The 22,190-nt window shown below is 40.0% G+C and overlaps 2 protein-coding genes across 8 annotated transcripts in view; one reads left to right on the top strand and one right to left on the bottom strand.

Annotated features, from left to right (window-relative positions):
* The window catches only part of MRPS11 (mitochondrial ribosomal protein S11), a 1,182,883-nt gene that overhangs the window by 571,505 nt on the left and 589,188 nt on the right, over nt 1–22,190 (top strand). The window lies entirely within an intron of this gene.
* The window catches only part of NTRK3 (neurotrophic receptor tyrosine kinase 3), a 386,330-nt gene continuing 370,688 nt past the window's right edge, over nt 6,549–22,190 (bottom strand). For 3 of the 5 annotated variants that reach the window (XM_050797633.1, XM_050797640.1, XM_050797634.1), the window contains 3 exons: nt 17,247–17,288; nt 11,806–11,964; nt 6,549–8,659 (listed from right to left, as the gene is read on the bottom strand). In XM_050797633.1, coding sequence (XP_050653590.1) covers nt 8,474–8,659; nt 11,806–11,964; nt 17,247–17,288 — 387 coding nt within the window. In that variant the 3' untranslated portion in view covers nt 6,549–8,473. The remainder of the gene's footprint in view (nt 8,660–11,805; nt 11,965–17,246; nt 17,289–22,190) is intronic. The other 2 variants (XM_050797635.1, XM_050797636.1) reach the window with 1 other exon arrangement.

Below are 22,190 nucleotides of genomic sequence, written 5' to 3'. Positions count from 1 at the left end.
GAATCAGTAAAATCTCAGAGAAAATTGTTATCCAGACATTAGGGTAAAGTATTCTAAAACCCTGAGGTAAGTTTCCAAAGATGCCTGCAATCATGCTGAGCAACTCTGTGGAGTCTGAAGGTGACTGAATCTAACCTGAAGGCCTTTTCTCAAAACTCTGGATGTAATTAATGGCCCTATTTTGCAGAGAAGTGGCAATTTCAGCTTTGAGGTTCTATGTGGTTGTTGTGCCACAATGTGGAATTGTAGAGTTAGTCTGGCTCATTCTGGAGCCAACCATTCCTTAAAGAAAGAGCTGACAAACCAGACTTAGAAGACAGCTACATCTTTTGTCCCAACTGTAAGAAACAGGAGCTGCGGCTGCCTCTCTTGTAAGGACCATAGGAAAGACCTGCAGAAAAGACAAACACCTTGCTGTCAGAATCCATCTGTCCCACCTAGATGCAGTCATGACCTTGTTGCAACTGGACCTCGAATCCCTGGAGGATTGCAGAGCCCAGAGCAGGGCTCAATGACTTAGGACACACTAATTCCTTTGAAACCATTTCACTTTGTGCAGCATTGAGATATGCTGTAAGACTGTCATCAGCAGAGTGTTTTTCATGCCTTAGTTTGCAGTTCCCTCAGGGGAAACCCAATACGACGACAATCACTGTCACTCTGAGCAGAAAGCCTGGCTCAGCATCATGGTCAGAGAAGGCCAAAACTCCCTCTCCTAGGGTCAGATCCCAGCCGTGGCTCCTCTGCTCCTGGAGGCTAAAAGTTTACTGACAGAGAACGCAGGGTCAGGGAGGGAAAGGAGGGTTGCTAAGGGTGGGCCCCCAAGGGTTCCAGATGGGATTTGTGGAGACACATCACATGCATCTCAATGAGCTTTGCAGTAAAATTCACTGCACAGAGGTTAATCTAGATGTCAACATCGTCTGACAGCACTGAAATTACTCCAGGGCAGGGCTTCTTCAGAAGTCTTAATATAACAGTCAATTCCATCCTGCCTACAGGAAATGAAAGTTTTCTGCTTTGTGTGCCGAATCATTCAGTGCCAATTTTCTCACTGTTTGAAGTACAAACTGTTTGTGGTTCTGGGAATCACCTTGTATTAAAACTTTTGTGGAATTTGAGACTCTGGATTGTCAGTCCCATGAAAGCAGGAGGATAGGACCCAAAAGAAAAAGAGAAAAGAAGAAAAATGAAGAAAAAGTCTTCTTCACTGAGATTTACTTCTCCACTACGAATGGCAGAGATAAAATCACCTGGACCAGGTTTATTTATTCACTCTAGAGGTAGGCTCAGAGGCATCAGTTACATGCCAGGTAGCTATTAAATTGAGACAGAACACGGACAGATCTCCAGTGAGGAAAAAAAATATTGAATGTGTCCTACCATTTAACACACTACAAAATTAGTCTTTAAAAATAATATGGAAAACTCCCATGTGCTCTGCTGAAGTGAAAGAATAGTTCTCAGACTTGGACTTCAGTGTTTACACTTCTTGTTGAGTTTTAGGGATGTTGCATCCAAAAGAATGTCAGTGATCCAGCAATCCTATTACTAGGTATCTACCCAGAGGAAAAGAAGTCATTATACATAAGACACAGAGATACTTGCATGTGCTACAAACATGTGTTTATAGCAGCACAATCTGCAATTGCAAAAAGTGGAATCAACCCAAATGTCCATCAATCAATGAGTGGATAAAGAAACTGTGGTATACACACACACACACACACACACACACACACACACACACACATATATATATATATGATGGAATACTACTCAGCCATAAAAAGGAATGAATTAATGGCATTCAAAGTGACCTGGGTAAGATTGGAGACTACTATTCTAAGTGAAGTAATTCAGGAATGGAAAACCAAATATTGTATGTTCTCACTGATACATGGGAGCTAAGCTATAAGGATGCCAAAGCATAAGAACGACACAATGGACTTTGGGGACTTAGGGGGAAAGGGTGGGAAGGGAGTGAGAGATAAAAGACTAAAAATATGGTACAGTGTATACTGCTTGGGTGATGGGTGTGCCAAAATCTCCCAAATCACCACCAAAGAACTTACTCATGTAACCAAACACCACCTGTTTTAATAAATAAATATATAAAAATAAGTCTTGAAAAATATAATAAAAGACTGTCAGAGTACACAGTAAATATTTGAGCTCTCAGTCTACCTTCACTTTCAAGAAAGATGTCTAAATTTATCATTGCCTAAAATGAGAAGAAACCAACTCCTTTCGTAAGATACTAAACTGAAAAGCAAGACCTGAGTGCCTCCCTCGGTGTTTCTCAGAAGTAGATGTTCAACAGGCCTTTCCTCACCTCTGTTACCTTGATACATCTTCTATTAGAAACTTCCAGCTGTGTCAGCTAGAAGTATCTCCTGCAAGCTATGAATGTGGGTCATGACACTGAATAAAAAGCAATATTTGCCTGGGCGATTAGGAAAAATTAATACAACCTACTCTCCTGCCTCCCTGTGATGAAAGAAAGATAGCCTAGTTCACTGGTTCAAGACATTATCTCCTACTGCAAATGTCAAACAGGGTCTTGTTTTAAATTTGGAACTTAGAAGTAAACTAGAAAAAAAGGGAATCTGAGTTTCGTTTCTTTGATCAAGAATTCTAAGTACTTTGAAGGGACACCACCGCCCCCCAACCCCACCTCCACAGGTCTCACAGAAAAGCATCTATTCTGGTACACTGAGACTTGAGCCAAAGACAGTTCTTGCTGCAAACTATAGATACTTTTATAGGCAAATAAGGAAAATATGCTTGAGGAGAATGTGCCACGCAGAGCCTCTGTCAGTAGCCAAGATTCAGCTCTTTAGGATAGGGCAGCCCATGCTCAGAGCGAAAGCTCTAATACCCAATGCAGTGACACAAATATTCACCACACCTACTATGGTCAGCAGTGCCTGTCAGAAACAGCAATCAATGATCAACATCTCACATTCTCTCTGTCTCATCCCTCCTAGGGGGTGGTTTCCCCTGCAGTGCTGGTGGCTTCTATACCAACCCCCAAATAAGATGTGATAGAAATGGCTCCTGTGTGGTCATCTATCAGGCAACCAGGAAGAATGATTTTCAGATGCCCAGAATGTTAGTCAGCATAATTTAATTCAGAGAGCACCAAATGATCAAACTTTACAAGACGACAGATTTCCCATCAGAATCTTCCTGAATGTTTCTGAGGCCAGTTCATCTCCAGATTTCTTATCTGCAAGAATGGTAAGGCTCAAAGAGAATCCCAAATTGGAATCAATTTGCTGGCTTCAAACAGGCCTCCTTTGAAGCCATTCCAATCAAATATATAGAAATAAGCACACAATGTACACATACATGTACTTTCGTTAGCAAGACACTCCCAGTATTACTAAGCAACACCAAAACATTTTCCCAAGCCCATATTGACGTCTTAATAATGATGCATAAACTTGGAATTTTCCTTTAAAATCTGTTAAATATTGGCTGAAACAATGTATTTGGTATGAAAAAAGAAAGTGAAGCTTCAGGAACCAAAAACACAGTGACTTCAGCACCCAAGCCCTAAACTAAAGGTGCTATTTTTTTTTTTCTCTGAGGCAAATGCCTTTGAGTCTTCTGGCATGTTGGTTCCCTACCAAAGCAGACAATAGACATCTCAGGGGCCTTTGGGACAGCTCTCTGGACTGCTGGCAGGTGGGTTCATTCAACAAACATCCCTGGACATTTCTCTGCTCCAGATTCCGAGGAAAGCACTAAAAAGATCCCTAATCCCAAGACTGTCCATTGCAATCACTGTACTTTGGAGTCAAGGCAATACTGCTGCTGTTTGGTTTGGAAAAGGGGAGCAACGAAAGTCATTAGTCATTCCTGAATAGAAAAGGACTTTGGTAAACAGTCTGCAACTTAAGACGCTGCCCTCTTTCAAACGTCCCGGCCTCTTATAATAAGCATTAAAAGATAAAAATATTGTCGGTTTTGACCCAGAGTTGATTGCCAGTGGCCTGCATGAGAGATAGGCAGGCCTCTCTCCATATCTTGGAATAGTTTCTGCCAAGTGTTAGCATGTCGGTTTTGAACAGGGAAGGTTGACCAGCTGAGGAGAACAGCCTGGTGAAACGCAGGCAAGGGGCTAGGCCAGTAACCTCCTTTGAAGAGCATAAAAATGAAATCTCCAGCTTGTCTGCCTGGCTCCCTGTACAATATTCCTCAAATCTACCAGTCACCAGGTCTTCTTTCATTGCCTCCTATAACCAATCCTTTGCCATTGGTAACTTTTCTTTGTCTCCTTCCTTATCTTTCACTCTATCTTTTATTTTTAAAAAGCAAGTATATAAAAAAAGGTGGGACCAGAACATAGCTTTAAAAAAATGAAAAGGACTCTAAAAATATCTGTACAAACCTCTTAAATGTCTCAGATGAGAAATTAGCTGATTTGGCCAAGGCCACGTAGGTAACTAATAGCAAAATCAGAAATTTTGCTCGTCTTTTCACCCTGCCACTTTTCTACTTAACTTCGAATGCATCCTGTACTCTCCCGGCATGGCTGACTCACTTCCACTTCTGAGCTGAGTCTCGCACAGCCCCAGAAACTGGCTGACAGCTCTCCTGTTGGTGTTGGTTTCTGTAGTATTTAGCACCAAAATGACTTGCACTAGTGTATTCCGCAAAGTAAGCATCACTAGAGAAGAACATTCATGTTCAACCTGAACCCAGAAGGACCAAAGATCCTTTGCCTCAAGTGGGAAGCCTCTGTCTAGGAGTAATTTGTGCATGATCTGCTAAATGGAGGAAGCACCACCTCCTTTTTATTATTTGTTGACTAGAGGAGGCTTAGTGATGCCCAAGGTCCCCTCAGAGTTCAGGGAAATCATTAGAGGGCAGCGTTAGGCTCACATCCAAAGCAAAGAAGAACTGGGAGGTCCCGTGGCCACGACACCCTACTCCAAGGTGGATATCCAACAGCAGGTCACTCTCACTCAGTCCAGGAGAGGATCTGGTGAGGTCGGCATGGCAGAGAGACCAGCCTGGGAGCCCTGGAGCATTCACCAAAACACACCAAAGAGCTCACTTCAAAGCTAAGCTCTCAGAGGCAATGTGACACGGTTTTCTAAAATGTGGACTTTGGTATGGGAAGATGAGGGTGAAATGAACTGGAGTGGCCATATTGCCCAATCGGATGTCATTTCACAACACATTTCATCACATTAGGCTCTTAATAAATAAATAAATAGACCGTTGACAGTGCTTTTCTGGTATGTAGGAATGCCAGGATGGGAAGCAGAACAAACACTCCCCTCCTGGCTTACAGTCGTCTCAGACACTTCAGACTGTGAAATTTTGAGACAAGGGGCAAAGAAGGAGAGGAGTGTCTTATTGGAACTCAGCCTTGCCCAGGCCCAGTGAGCCCTCAGCAGCAACTGCCTCCTACCTAAGCAAGGCTGTCCTGCCATTTCAGAGTAGTGCTGAGAAAAATGGCACAGTGGCACAACGTTGTTAGAATCTGAGAACTCAGAGCTAGAAGGGGCTAGAGATTAGCAGATGTACCCCTTATTCTGCAGATGGGGAAACTAATACACAGTGGACTAAGCCTTATCAGTCCTGTCCCAGTATAGGAGGGACAGGTGTGTCCCAGTACATGCCACACTCCCTCGAGCCATAGGGTACCCCTGCAATTTCCATGGCCCTATTTTCTGCCTCCTTTGCTCTCCAAAAGAAATCTTTTTTTTAATCTGCCAAGGTTGATAAATCAAAGCAGACTCTGTATAGAGAGGACAGCCAGAGCTGAAGGAAGGCAGGTCCTCCCTCTCTACCTTTCCCTGATCTGCCCCTCTCTCTCTTGCACTCTTCCACAGCCAGCTGCTTACAGTGGACATGACAAGAACATGATCCCAAGATCAACGTGAAAGCCCGTGGGCCCAAGGTGCCAGCAATCTGACAACCGTGGTCTCCTTCAGTGCTTCTTGTTCCCCAAGGAATCACCTTCTTTCATTAGGCCATGACGAATCGGTGCCTGAAGATAAAACCATAGCACGGTCCTTATTCCCAGTTTTCCATCCATCTCCAACCCAGTTCTTCTCCTGCTTCTTCCCAGCCCAACAGTGACTATCAGTTTTGAAACACACAGCCGAGAAGACAGAAGCCACACAGTGTTTGTTCAGGGGAGGATATGGGAGAAGGGAAGCAACAGGAGCATTGGCACCTCACTTCTAACCAGAAGACACTTTTCCCTCAGGCCCCTCCAGACCATGCCCTCCCTGAACACCTGTTCTTAGCTACCCAGATCAAAGCCAGACTGTGCAGTTTCATCCAGCACTCACAGCCCCAGCACAGTCGTCCTCTAGGTGGAAAGACAACAGAAGTAATTGTCATAGGACAGTAAAGGGTTTTCTTGAGGTGGTCAATCCAAACAGCTTTCCCCAAAGTCCTCAGGGGCTAGGAGCACAGCACAGTGAGAAAACTCACACCAAACTCCCATCTCACCTCCCTACCCTCCCAGTCCAGCTACCCAGCCTCCTTGATCCCAAATCCCAACCATGGCTACAATCTGAGCACAGCTCTTTACTATTCAAATAAAAATATCTGTGGGTCTACAAAAAGAAGCAAAACCACAAACACACAATTCAGTCCTAAACCCCACATAGGGAGGCCCACGTTTCAGCTGATTTCAGCTAACCAGGACGTCCAGGCTGCTGGCAGTCTTTTCAGCTGGCAGCGAAAAGGGTAGGCCAGAGGCCCCCAGGAGGTGAGTTCCAGTTTGGCAAAGGTCAGTCCATTAGGTAGCTCTGTGCTTGGGGCAAGGTGGAGGGGCCCAGTGGCCTGGGAGGAGTACATCCTCTCCTCCCCAGCAGAGGAGCTCTGTGGGGCCAGGCTGTTGGCTTCCATGTTTCATGTGACAGGGAGGCCCAGAGGTCAGCCCCACTGTGGTCTGTGGCAGCAGCCAGGAAGGCAGTGATTCCCCAGTGCTGAAGCAGAGGGAGCTGGCCCCAGCCTAGATGTTTCCTTCCTTCTCTTCAGTCAGGGCTCAGGCCTCGTTAAGATGCCAAGCCTGCAGCACTGGACCCTCCTCATTGGACATCTCCCAGAGAAGCCTCAGCCCTTCCCCCTACCCCAGCCCACAAAAGTGATTTCTCAGCCCCTGCGTTTTCACAACAGCTCAAAGGCAGATGCATCAATCCTCCCAGGGGCTGGAAACGTGAGGAGAATGCCAAGGGGCCTGGCGCAGGTGCCAAGTAGATCCTCCCCTGCTGGCTCTCACCCACTCCACTGCTTGATTTTCTGAAACACTCACTGCTCCAGCCTCTCACTAGACCTGGCTCCCTTCCCTGGCAGTGGGGTTTACCTGGGACTCCGCAGAGACCCAGGAAGCGGGGTCTAGGATCTAGGGAAGCAGGATGAGAAACTGAGAGGACCAGGGGGCATTTGTTATAACGACCTACAAGCAACCATGTCTCTTGCTATTGCAACCCTAAAGCCTGCTGTGTCTACATTCAAAGATAACATGGGGGACCTATTTCTTAACCTCCTAAGCTTCCCAGGGGCCTGAAAGTGGGAGGTGAGGCCAAGGAATCTTTGCAATGATGGAAAAGACAGGTGGCAGTGTCTTGGCAGGGTCCAGGTTTCAGTTATTTTTTCTTCTGTGGTTCTTTTAGTCCAGAAAGTCCAATTCTTTAAGTTCTGAGAATAGAAAGACACATCCTTTGAAACTCCAGCAAGAAGCTTACACCCAGGATGCATGCGGTCAGCTCTTGTCATGGTTTTGTGTTGTGGGGTTGTCTGTTCTGTGTTTACCCATAGGTGCCATCGTCGATTCCCAAAAGCATCAAGATTACACTTTTTAGAATGGACAAATTAGAACATTGTCCTGAAGTGGAGGAAATGGGGAAGAAGTGGAGGCAAGGGCGCTGCTCCGGCATCATTTCTTTGCTGAGCGCAGCCATGCGGTCCTGGCATGTGCCTGTGGTGAGCTTCTGGGGTAATAGGCACACACAGCAGCCACTGAGCACCACCTTAGCTCCTCCCGTCCCAAAGCTCCCATCCCAAAGATTGTCTCTCTGCTTGGTCCAGGTCTTCTGCTCCGAAAAGCCGTAGCATTAGAAGCATGGGCCACAGCTTAAGTCAAAGGGAATTTTCCTTTGTATTATTAATATTTTAGAGTTTCTGAGTCGTTAAAGTCTTGTAGTTGTCTGTATCAGCAGCTTCTCTGTGTACTAGAGAAGATATCTCTCTGTAGATATAGATTGATAGATAGTTAGATATATAAATATATATATATATATATATGCCAAACTGCCTTACAGGGTTTTTTTTCTTTCTTTTTTTTTCCTTTTTTCAGTGTTGTATGTGTAGCAGGCACTTGAGTTTATATGAAGATGTTTGCTTCAGTCAAGGATGGAAGGAGTTGTGAGGTGGAAGGGAGATGTGAGGCAGGGAGAGAGGAGGCAACAGAGTATGAAGTCATGACCACCAGCCACCACTAGCCGAGAATGTCCAGGTAGATTGGGGTGGCCTTCCCCAAAGCATGGAGGATTTTGTAGATCTCCTTGATGTTCAGCCGCTGCTGTGGTTCCCTCTGCCAGCACCCCAGCATGACATCATACACCTCTTTGGGGCAGACTCGGGGCCGCTCTAAAACACGACCTTGGGTAATGCACTCAATGACCTGAAAGAGTGAGGAGAACAAGGAAGTTACACCCAAAGCCCAGCCTTGGTCCTGTGGCTCAGAATCGGCAAAAAGCAACAACTTCCCTGATTAGTTTCAACGCAGAGCCGAGGCTCTCGCAAGCACAAGCTAAAGGTTAGGCTGCAGACAGCACTGGTATACTTGTCTGTCCGGTGCATGGTGCAGTGAGCAGCACTGGCTGGTGGAGCCCTCTGCTGCCCTTCATACTCCACTTCTTGGGCCAGGCCCGCATTGACCATTGACTCCCCATACTCTCTTCTCTTTTACCTCACTTTTCTTCTCTAGTCCTGAATCTCATCTGGATGACTGAGCTGCATTTATTTTTCACTTGATAATGGACATGGGCTTCTGACCTGTCCCTCCCTCTCTTGTGAGCCTGCCTCACTTTGAAATCCCCCCTGAAGGAGCTCTGCACCCTCTGGCCCCTGCACGCCTGTCTCCTCTTATCTCTCATTCCTGGCAGGTTCCCAGTTGCAGACTCTGTGCACATCACCACACTTGCCTCTGAGTCATTACATAGGACCATTTTGCAGCAAGACCCATCTTTCCCTGCCGTTTGCACTAAACCATGTTTCCAGTTTCTCTTAAAGTCCTTAACAATAGGACTAACTGCTTGATTCACCACTGCCTTCTGGGTGGCCAGTTAAAGTCCATTAACCTCAGTATCTCAGCATGCCCATCTGTAAGATGGAATCAAATGTCTGCCTTAACCACCCCCAGGAGTATTGTAAGGATGAAATGAGACCACGAAAAGGGACTGTATGGTCCAACATGCTGAAGGAGTGGCCATAAGGAGTAGTAGGAAGAAAACAAGTAATGCGTGGCTGGCCAACCCCAGCAGGCCACTTGAGAACCAAGTGTATAATTTGCAATGCATTTCCAATTCCTCGAAGACACTTCTTTACCGACAATGAATATGTGCATTTTCAAGGCCTCATTGTCTAGTTTTTAGGTTGTTTTTCACTTCTCCTTAACTCTATCACTGCATAACTTTGGTCAAGTCACTGACCCTGAACTTCAATTTCTGCATTTAAAGATTGGTCGTAATGATAAAAATACACAGAATAATCTCTAGCTCAACAGCTGAACAAATATTATTTCCCTTCTCTGCCTCCATTAGTCTGTATGTAATTAGGCAAGAGCACTGTCTTTTTTCTCCTTTGCATGTCCCTATGCTGCTCAACAGTGCCTTGTCTCCAGTATTGTCTCACGTCACGCTGACTTTGGGAGGGCTGGTCAAACCATTACTGTGTCAGCATCCGCCTGGTTCTATTCACCCTGGAGTTTGTGATGGCCCCTCGGCTCATTTCTTTACCAGCCTGATAAGTCTCTAGTTGCTCATATTTCCCATTCGTATTAGAGCCCCATTTCCACTCTCCATTACCTTCACCTCCAGGGAAAGAGATTCAGCTCAAACTACAGTAGCAGCTGCTAATGCCAAGATCAAAGGCACCAGGGAGTGTCTCTTCTAATGTTGGACTATCCAGATTTGTTGATTTCCATGGAGAAACTGATGATCAGTGACTATCAGTATGTGGCTGCTATGGTGGGTGGAGTAGGGGAAGTGGCTGAGGGCAGAAAGCCTGCCTTTAAGGCCAATACCTCTGTGAGTCTTAGAAGAAACTGCAAACACCCCATTAGCTACTATGAGCCAGCTCAAGAACAAAGACTGAGTCTTCTATTAAGACCAGTAGCAACCTCAGCCCAGAACTTCTGTTACTGGGGCCACCAAACTACACGGAGGCAGTGTTCAGGTGCATGCATGGGGTGTGTGTGTGTGTGTGTGTGTGTGTGTGTGTGTGTGTGTGTGTGTGTGTGTGTTTCTAACCCCTCCTCCCCTGGGAAAACAGTAGCAATTTTTTAAAACACCATAACAAGTGGGTTCTAGTATATATACTTTCATTATTTTAAAAGATTGTTAAAATACTTTGTTCTACTTTGGGAAATGTGGTCAGGCCCCATTGAGCTTGTGAATCATGAGATAGTACACATTTTAAAAAATAACTTCTTTTCAGTCTTTGAAATTCACTTAATTAAGTGGTCAAGACATAGGAGAGCAAAGACGAACATAGCTTCCAAGAAGAAAGATACTCTCTTGAATATTCAAATAAGATTTCAATACTAAAAGGTTCCTGTGTTTACATTTTCCCAGCAAACAGAGCCATAAAAAGAATTACAATGTTTCATAGGTTGGCTGGGATGAAAGACTGAGCTAGTTACTGCCTAGGAACTGCACTGAACTCCCTGGGGCAACACGGCATGGTCCATGCATCACTGAGAATCATCTTGATGGGCTCTGGAGGCAGAGGAGTCCTAGGATCACACCCCAGGCTTTGTCCCTGCCTTGGAGGCTCTTACCTGTGAGACCCTGGCCAGCCCATTTCAGTACCTCAAGCAGACCCCCATCCTTTAACCTGAATCTCAACAGGTGTTTTTGCAAAAATTACTGAATTAATAGAGCTAACGTGCTTAGAAAAGTGCCTGTCACTAAATGTCAGCTACTATTAATTTACGTTTACTAGCATTTTGTATTATTGCAAGTTACAATTATAAAAAATATAATGTGTGTTTATTACTATGTTTAATAGTAAACATATTAATAAACATAGTAAAAAACATAGTAATAAAATAAACCTGGTTTATTTTATTCCTAGATGTTCACACATGGCGCTATCAGTTATAAAACTGGCCTTCCCAAATTAACCATCTGGTACATCCCTGGGCTTGGCATACCTAAAACCTTTGTGCACCCATATTATGTGGGCATACTAAGTAGTGGGTGTTTCCACAAGATGGCACAATTGAAAAACTCATAGCTGTTCTATGTTTTCATTTTTTGTCGTAGTGAAACATTTGTGATTTTTCAGGGTAGCAGATTTAAGAGAGCCATGACTTGAGTCTCAATTTAGACATCTGATTTCATGCTCTTTTGACAATTATACCACATTTCCTACAGTTTCATTTTTTTTTTCCTACTAAGAAGCTCTCTGCTCCCACTAATGCCTACATTCCCTCTGCTGGCTCTAAATCCCACCTAATGTCTTGTTCAGTAGGTGCAAGTCCTGACCTGAGATAGCTCTTATCAACCCTCCTGCAATCAAGATTCCTATGCACCCCCTTTTTACCTCTGTGTTTGAGAGTTGGAACCATGGCTGCTTTCCATAGGTGAAGATCTCCCAGAGGATCACCCCGAAGCTCCACACATCGCTCTCTGTAGTGAACTTCCGGTACATGATGCTTTCAGGGGGCATCCAGCGAATGGGGAGCATGGTATGTCCTCCCACCTAAAAGGGGTTGAGATAGAGGCACACAGAGTGACCAGATGGCCAGAATGAGTGTCATCTGTAGCACTCTTCACACATAGACACACTTTTAATGCATCCTATTCTAAGATAGCCACAGCTTTATGCAACTTCTATCAGAGGTGTGTGAAGATGCTGACTTTGGAGACCTATGATAAAGGAGACAACTAGACTAGAAACTAGAGATAACACCTGAGGGAAGGTAGGTTCCTTGGCACTCAGCATGAAGAAAGATCACAAGGTAATCTGAAATGAGAGAGAAGATTTCAGAATCCAGCACTACAGAAAAACCTAACCTTAAGAGCAAGTCCAGCAAGAAGTCAGCAGAATGACTATGCCAGTCACCAAGGATCAGTATCTGCAAACATCAGGTTAGATTCTTTGCTGCAGTGGCACAGTATATTCTGTGTGCATCTGACTTGAGAACTTTAGCTTCTAATTGACAATCTTGAATCTCTCACCACAATTTAGAACTCGGTGTTTCAAGGGAAGGAAACAGAGACATTCCAAAAGCATGGAAGACCATGTGCTAATAAGATAGGAGGTGGACAGAAAGAGAATTCACCACAGTTCTTAGTAAGATCTCGAAGGACAGTAAGGAGAGTCTTTAAAAATAGCCTAAGGAGGATATCAACCACCTGTGAATCTGCCAAACTGAAAGCCAAGGGGAAAAAGAAGTGACTGACAAGGACAAACACCCAGGGTACCCTTCCCTGAGAAAAACATTAGGGAACTCCTCACTGCCCAGCAGGTTAGAGAAGTTAGCATAAGTGGGAGAAAATTCACAGCATGTGTGAAAACTCAGGAACTAATTGCATCATTAGTAAATAGATTTTTGGGAATTGAAACTTTTGCCTAATACATGGAATTCGTTTTTAAAAAACTACTTAATATTGACAAAAGAGTTGTCTACATATGTCCTGATGAATTACTACTTAAAGTTCTTATTTCCTTCTTCTTCTTTTTTTTTTTTTTTTTTTTTTTTTTGATACAGAGTTTTGCTCTGTCACCCAGCTGGAGTGCAGTGGCGTGATCTTGGCTCACTGCAACCTTCACCTCCCGTGTTCACGCCATTCTCCTGCCTCAGCCTCCCTAGTAGCTGGGTCTACAGGCATCTGCCACCATGCCCAGCTAATTTTTTTTTTTTTTTGTATTTTTAGTAGAGACAGGGGTTTCACTATGTTAGCCAGGATGGTCTCGATCTCCTGACCTCGTGATCCGACTGCCTCAGCCTCCCAAAGAGTTGGGATTACAGGCGTGAGCCACTGCGCCTGGCCTAAAATTCTTATTTCTATGGTGGGTCAGTTAGAGAAATAATAATAATGAATAATTAAAAACGAATAACTTGGGAGATGGGCAATCTTGTTTCCAAAAAGGGAAATCATGTTTGCCTTAACCACTTGAAGAATTTTAGGAGATAAATGATAATACAAGTTTGCAGAACAGTTCTTTTCTTTCCATTTTTCTTTTCTTTTCTTTTCTTTTTTTGTTTTTGTTTTTGTTTTTGTTTTGAGATGGAGTTTCACTCCTGTTGCCCATGCTGGAGTGCAATGGCACGATCTCTGCTCACTGCAACTTCCGCTTCCTGGGTTCAAGCGATTCCCCTGCCTTAGCCTCCTGAGTAGCTGGGATTGTAGGCATGAAACACCATGCCTGGCTAATTTTTGTATTTTTAGTAGAGACAGGGTTTCAGCACGTTGGTCAGGCTGGTCTCGAACTCCTGACCACAAGTTATATACCCACCTTGGCTTCCCAAAGTGCTGGGATTACAGGCGTGAGCCACTGTGCCTAGCCAGAAAAGTTATTTTCAACCTGGGACTTTCTAATCAGGGTAGCTTTGTATCCAGTGTAAAGACAATTGAAGATACTTCTTTCAGACAAGCAAAGACTCAGAAAGTTTACCACTTACACCCTTTCAGAAAATAAAGGAGCCAAGTTAATTGAATACATATTCTAGAAAAACAGAAAAAATAACCCAAGCTATACAATGATTGGAACATAACAAAAATTGCAGAGCATATAAGCCACAAAAATGCAATTTAAATCTGAATAAAGGTTGTTAATTTGGTAGTAAAAGTAATACAATTACTAATAAAGGCTTCCTGTAAAATAGAGACATAAAGTAAATAATAATACTAATAATGCCATTAGTACTACCACTGATACGACTAACATACTTATCTGGAATGAAACTTTCCAATAATTTCTATCATAAATGCATAGAAGTGTAGATATAGAAATAATTAAAAGCCTGATAAAGGCTGTGTGTTATAGAGAGGAAAAAAGAAGCTTACAGTGATTAATTGTTGAGATTAACATTTTAAATTTAAATATGCTTACTAAAATTTTAAAGCAGCTTCTAGAATAGAAATAGTACATATAGCTTTCAAACCATTTTTTTAAATAAAGCCAAAATCTTTAACTAATACCAAAAAGACTACAGAAAGGGGGAGTAGGATAATGATGACTAAAAAGCACAAAATGAAAATGAAGCTTAGAAAACACCACTAGAGACAACAAGTACAAAGGAGTTATACTACCTCTTAAATGAGAGAGAAATTTAGGTTAAAAAAATCAGGTTGCATGTTATTTAAAATAGACATGTCTAAAACAAAATAGCAGAAAACATTTAAAATGGAAGAGTGCTAAAAATACAACCATACATAAAAGAAAAATATAATTGCTACATATATGCATATATGTGCATATACATGTGTATATATATATGCATATACAGATATATATAGCCAATTACATTTCTTTTATCGTGATTTACACATTGTCTGTTGTTTCATATATATGTGAAAAAAAGGATTCAAAATGTCAAAAATTAAAGTGAGGCTAAATAATTTATATTAAATTTATATCATACTTAATATTATATTTAAAGCTGGTAAAATTCACCATTATGATGATGAAGTTTGTGCTCCAATTAACATAGCAACACTATATAATAATTTATAAAAATATATAGAAATAATACATATGTGTGTGTGTATATATATAAAGAGTAAAAACAAATTATGAATAAAAGAAAACTGACAAAGTTATCATTATAATAGAAAAGTAAAATGCTTCACAAATTGAAAGATCAAGAAGACAACATAAATGAAGATACACTTTAAAAATACAAATAATGAATTTCAATAAGTAGATATGAGTGTTGTGATTGCATCTTTTAGTTTCCTTTAAAAAATTGCACATTATTTTCAATTACCTAAAAAACATTTATAAAAATCAATCACATATTAAATCTCAAAGGAAATCTGGAATTGCAAGATAAAAAACAAATATGAAGTAAAAATAGGAAACATTTTCTGTATCAAATATAATAAAATAGAAGTTAACAAGAAAAAAATAATTTTTTAAAAGTTGTCTTTGGTCAATTAAATTATTTGGTAAAGAAAAAATTGAAAATAAAATGTAAAAGTATTGATTGTAACAGTAACTAATGTCCCATTTCTTGAAATCTATGAAATACAACTAAAGTAATTTTTGAAAAAAAATTACATCATTTAAGCATTTATTTTTAAAATAGTGAAAATGTAATTAAATCAAACAAGGATTCAGCAAAAAAAAAAAAAAAGGCAGTAAAGAGTCACGAAACAAATGCAAGGAAAGTAAGAAGAAATAAACAATAAAATAAAATAAATACTGATTAGTCTGTGTAAAACAAACAAAGCAAAGCAACCAGCCAAAAGGAAAATAAAAACCAGAATTGATCTACACAATCAATTGTTAGTTCTCTCAAAAGTTACATAAGCTTTTGACAAGATTAATAAGGGATGTAGAGGAGACAAATGTAAAATGTTAAGAATATTATAGCCATAAATTTGAAAGTGTGCATGCATTAATTGGTTTACTAAAAAATATTAATTTTTTAAAAGTTAAGATAAATAGAAAAGTTGAATACAAAAACCACAATTGTAAAAAAAAAATCTATACATTAAAAATGTAGAAGGTTCAGATGGTTTTCTGGGTGAGTTCTATTAAAGTTTTCTGTCTTATTTATACTTTTTCATAGCAAAAGAAGACAGAAACTTTCCTAAACATTCTATGTGGTTTAAACATCCCTGAAGACAAAATCAGTCAAATTTAACATACAGCTTTACATATACATTTACATAATAAATATCAACACACATAGTTATCTATATGTGTGTAAAACTATCTGTTATGAATATACTCTCCAAATATGAATAAAATATTACATCAAATCAGCAATATATTACAAGAATTCCATATTACAGCTCAATAAGGTTTACCCTAGAAATGTAAGAATGTCTCAACCTTAGGAAACCTACTGTTAAATTTACCAAATTAAAAGATAAAAGAAGAAAAACCATCTTTTCAAAAATGCCAAAAATTCCCAACATCTTTTTCTAATTAAAAGTCTAATTCACAGAAGGTAACTTCCTTTATTGAATATGCTAAATATCATATTTACTGACAAAACTTTAGGAAAATATAAGGTATCTTCTATCACGAATTTTATGTGACATTTTTCAAGAGGTCCCAACCAACGCAATAAAGCAAGAATTTTTTAAATGGGATAGAAATATTGAAAAAAAATGTCAAACTGCTGTTGTCTGAATATGATATGACTATTCAAGACAATGAACTAAAAAGCAGTTAGAACCATTATCTGAAGAGAAACACACAAAAATCAAACTATTCTCACATGCCAGTGGCAATGACTTCAAAATACGATGGACAATAAGATTGTTTGTACAATAACAACAAAAGTGTTTAAAGCACCTTGGCATAAACCTCAGCAGAAAATGCCCAAGGTTATTTAAATAAAAGCATTGAAAAACATAAAAGAAGATCTGAATAAATGAGAAGTTGTATCATTTCCTTGAATAGGAAGACTCAATGTTATACATCTTTCATTTCTCCTTTAGATTAATCTGAAAATTTAACACAATATATATGAAAACTGAAATGAAATGGTATATGGAAATTGACAAGATGAATCCAAACTTCATCTAAAATAGTAATTATTTGATAAAAACTAAGATATACTTGAAATACAACAACAAGGGAGAGTTACTCTATCAGATAGCAAAGCATTTTATCAAACTATGTAATGAACACATTGCATTTTGGCATAGGTTAGACAAATTTATTAATGGAACAAACTAGAGAGTCCAGAGGCAGACCCATGTATAAATATTCGAATTTAATATATGAAACAATGGGTTAGTAATTAAAGTATTGGGACAATGAACTATTCATTTAAAAAAATACACTTAGATACCTACCTCACACCATATACAAAAATCATTTCCAGATGGATTAAAGAGCTAAACATAAAAAACAAAACAATAATAATATTAGAAGAAAACTTAGAAAAGTATTCTATACCCTCAGAAAAGGAAGGCCTTCCTAAATAAGACACATGTTCAAGAAGCCATCAAGAATAAGATTTAGAGATACAACTTACAAAAATTAAATGCTTTTGCATGGCAAAAGACAACATAAGCATAGCTAAAAGACAAATGACCAAAAAAGTACAATATATGTAACAGACAAAGAATTAAAATCCATATAATACAAAGTGCTCCTTCAAATTAGTTAGGAAAAGCAACCCAACAGAAAAATGAATACAGGATAAGAACAGATGATCCACAAAAGGACTAGAAATGGCCACAAACATGTGAAAAGATGTCAATTAAAACAACAGAAACATACATTTCTGAATGTCATTTGGGAAAGATTGAAAAAAATTGATGCTATCTTGTGTTTGAGAGGGGTGAGGAAAGAGTTATTCTCAAACGCCACTGGTGAGAAATGTTTCTGCTTTTTCTGAGGTCATCTTGGTAGAATCTGTCGACATTAAAGGTGCAAGTGACTTTGAACCCAGGAATTTCACCTCTAGGAGTCTTAGAAAGATATTCACTCATGTAAGCAAAAATGTTTAGTTTAAGGTGTTTATTTCATTCATTCTAAAGGCAAAAATGTGTTCACTGTTCAAGTTATACACATCAGTTAAAAAGAATATAGTAGAGCTATGTGTACTGATATGTAAATATATCTAAGATATATTAAGTGACAACACAAGGCATTGAAAAATATATTTTAGTATTCTTATTCATGTAAAAATGTATATGTGGATACAGATGCAAATATATAGTGATACCATGTAACCTTGAAAATGCATAGAAAAATGTCCAGAAAACCAACAAACCAGTGGCTTCCTCTATAGTGTATGAGTAGTGACCAAAGAGAAAAACCCATTTTTTGCTATATCTATATATATACACACACACACACACACATAAACACACACACACATATATGTATATATTCCTATGCTGTTTGAAATTTTGTGATAATCATGTATCACATTTGAAAATTTAAAAACAGTAAAAAAATAGTGTGAATATAAGGAAACCAGGTTTCCTTATATTTAAGTTCTATTTACTATATTAAAAAATTAATATTTTTAAAAGAAAAATTATGTTTGTGATAGAATATTGTAGACTGGTTTATTGCACTTGGTTTGTTGATTTAAAAAAATAGAAGTCAGGAATATAGGAACATTTCTCTTGGTGAAAAATTTTCAATAATGGAGTCTTACAAATTGATGCTGGTGTGTGTCTCATTTCATAATTTTAAACACAATCCAGAAGAGGTATTCCAGATTGAAAGCTCCAGTTTTACAGACAGAAATTCAAGTGTCCTGGGTGTAAACTGTGACGCGCTTAAGTATTCGAGCAAAAAAAAATGTCAGAAGGATATTAATTGGTCACAGAGGCTCCCCTGAGAAGAATCTTCAAAATTCTCACCAAGCAGCACAGCCAATGTGGATGAAGTTTATACACCATTCTTCCAGGAGTGGACTAGTAATAAAATATTTCAAGAAGCCTGTGATACAACAAAGAGCATGACATTGGAAGTCAGAAGCGCTGGGTTCTAAATGTCACTTTTGACAAGCATTTAACACCCTTTGCACTTCAGTTTCCTTATCTTCAAAATAAGAGTGAAGCAACAATCTAAACAACCTAAAATGAGATTATGTATGTAAAAACCCATTGAGCATCGTTAAGTGCAAAAGTGTATACACAAAGTACAGTAACTGTTCATTGTGTGTGTCTTTACATGCTACTGTGCAGCATAACAAACCTAATTTCCTCAAATTTCCTTATTTCCCATAAAAATCCAGGCTGATTTTCCTCCAGGCTGACCAATATCATTCTTTGGAGAGACCCTGTTTGGGAAAGGTAGTGGTCAACGCCTTCCCTGGTAGAAAATTATTGATAAATATATCCCATGGTAAAACTTAGCCAGACATAAACTAACCAGAAACAGTAATATGAGCAATAAGAGTAGTGCTAATTAATTAATAATGAGTGCTGGCCACTGCATGTTACATACATCCCTTATTTAAGCTCTCTCCATTCCTGTGTGATAGAAGCTTCTATCACCCCCGTATCACAGATGAAAATAAGGTACCTTGCCCAAGCACTGCATAAGAAATATTAGCTACTGACCCAAGCTCTCAATGAGATAATTAAGTATTTTAAGACTGAACCCTGAAAAAAGAGATGTAAGTAATAATGCACAGGAAATATTCCAAGGAATGATTCTAGAAATAAAAATAAGTACTTGGAGGGAAACAGATCTTTGGATTGCACTGGGGAAGCGCCCATGGCTACCTTGGTACCTTCCACCAATCATTGCCTTTCCCTGCCCTATCACACACGCTCACAAAGAGGATGGGAGTTTGAAAAATCTTGGAGGCTGAAAGTGCTCATGGGGAATGAGCACTAATTAAAGAATGCAATCCTGGTTGCATTATTAAGACTGTTTCTCAGAAAAATGATCACTCCCGGTATACTAGAGATCAAGCTGGAGCAGAACGAGAATGTCACTATCTCCATAAAATTTCTTTTATACCCGGAGACCAGATGGGTTCTGAATGATTCTGGATTTTGTGTAGAGAGACCAGAGGTGCCTGATCAACTCAGGCTTTAGGATATCCATGTCAAGGTCAACTACAAACCAAGAACTTACAGGAGAGGGTCAAGTGCCTATTCCAAAATCTGGCCAGGCCAAGGAAGTTCAGTCTCTGAACTCTGAACCTTCCCTGTAAGCAGCTTCCTGGTGACCCATAGTCCCTCGGCAGGGGGTGCCCTTGACCCCTTTCCCACCAATATTTTGTTAAATGCTTTTACTAATTTGCTTCACACCTTAGCAGGGCTGCCAGATTAAATACAGGATGCCCAGTTAAATTTGACTTTCAGTTAAACATTTTAAAAAATTATAATTATGTCCCAGATATTGCATGGAACATACTTGTACTAAAAATATGGGTTTTTTTTTTCTCTAAAATTCAAATTTAACAAGGTGTCCTGTATTTTTATTTGCAAAGTCTGGCAACTCTGGATCTCAGACCTGGTGAGGAAGTTGACATTATGCTCCAGAATATCTTCCTTTTATCTTCTAGGCTTTCTGCACGTGTTCAGGCTCTGTCTCACTCCCTTTGCCTCTGCCTCATCCTAAAGAAGACTGCTGAGTTAGGGATACAATGCACAGAAAAACTTTCTTCTCTCTCCTCCTGCGCTCTTCTCAGCCTTCTCTCCTTGTTTCTCCTTAGCATCCTCCAGTGGGGTGAATGTGGCAGAGAGTGGACATGGCAGCCAGGATTTTCCCCTATAAACACAGCCCTGCTACCTTCTAGCTGCAGATCCCTGGGCAAGTCATTTTTCCTACTCAAGCCTGTTTTCTGGTGTGAAAATGGAAGGGATAACTATAATCACTTCCCAGGGCTGTTTGCCTGATCATAAGCACCTGGCATGCTTGTTAAAAATATACATTCCTAGGCTTTACCGCAAACCCAATGAATTAGACCAGAGGTCAACAAATTATAGCTTGTCACTTGTTATTGGAAACAGAGTTTTACTGGCATAAAACCATGCTCATTAGTTCATTAGTTCCCCCCCCTTTTTTTTTTTTTTTTTTTTTGAGACAGAGTCTCACTCTTGTCGCCCAGGCTGGAGTGCAGTGGCAGGATCTCAGCTCACTGCAACCTCCACCTCCCGGCTTCAAGCAATTCTCCTCCCTCTGCCTCCTGAGTTTCTGATTACAGGCACATGGCACCATGCCTGACTCATTAGTTTCCATATTGTCTGTGATTGCTTCCATAATACATGGGCTGAGTTGAATAGTTACAGAAGACATCACCTTAAAGTCACAACAGGGGCCACCTGCAAAGCCTAAAATATTTACTATGTGATCTTTTACAGAGTTGGGTGGCCTCTGACTTAGATTCAAAGGGTAGAAGAACCAGAAACATATGGTTTTGTTGTAGCATTATCAAAATACTAATAACACCTTAACACCAAATACCATTCAGTGTCAAAATTTCCCAAATGTTTTCAAGTGATTTCTGAAAGTTGGATCCAGAAAAGATCCACACATCACATCTAGTAATGTCTCCTAGGGTCTCTTAATCTATAGGATTCCCCTACCTTCTGCCCCAACTTTCCATTGATTGATTGATTGATTGATTGTTGAAGATCCCAGGTCACTTGTCCCACAAAATTCTCACAGTCTGTTTATTTCACTGTATCCCCATGGGTCATTTCACCTGTTCCTCTACTTACTGCATTTCCTATAATCAGGAACACTTGATGATACCTGACTAGGTATCCAGAGCCCAGATTAGTTCTGGGTTCATAAATGGTGCTGTTTGCTTCTTTCTGTAACACAACACGAGACAAACTTCTTTGTGCTGTTAAGACTGATCACTGGATTCAATCTGATTATTATAAAGTTCCCTTTCACCTAGCAATTTTAGCAGCCACTGATGATCATTGCCCAGGTCCATTATTTCATTAGTGGCTGCAAAACGGTGACATTATAATCATGGTATTCCTTCTGCATGTATTAGCTGGAAATCTTTTAAAAATAAAAAGTTCCTTTCATCAGCTATTTGGCTACACTGGAAACAGTTTATACAGGACAGGTAAGATAAATTCATTTTCTTTATTACTAGTTATTAGAATAACGAATTCATCCCATAGTATCCTCCAGAGGTGACCAATGAGAGGATTGTTTTGGTTTGTTTTGGTTTTGAAAAGCATTACCAATGCTTGTTCTTTAAATGTGCACACACACACACACACACACACACTTGAAGTGTTTCATTCTATCGTAGTTAGCAGTTATTATTTCTGAAGCTTGGTGTTTCATCTTTGGGA

The sequence above is a fragment of the Macaca thibetana genome, chromosome 7 (assembly GCF_024542745.1).
Source record: "Macaca thibetana thibetana isolate TM-01 chromosome 7, ASM2454274v1, whole genome shotgun sequence".
NCBI classification, from domain to species: Eukaryota; Metazoa; Chordata; class Mammalia; order Primates; family Cercopithecidae; genus Macaca; species Macaca thibetana.
This window is presented reverse-complemented; position numbering and strand designations above follow the sequence as displayed.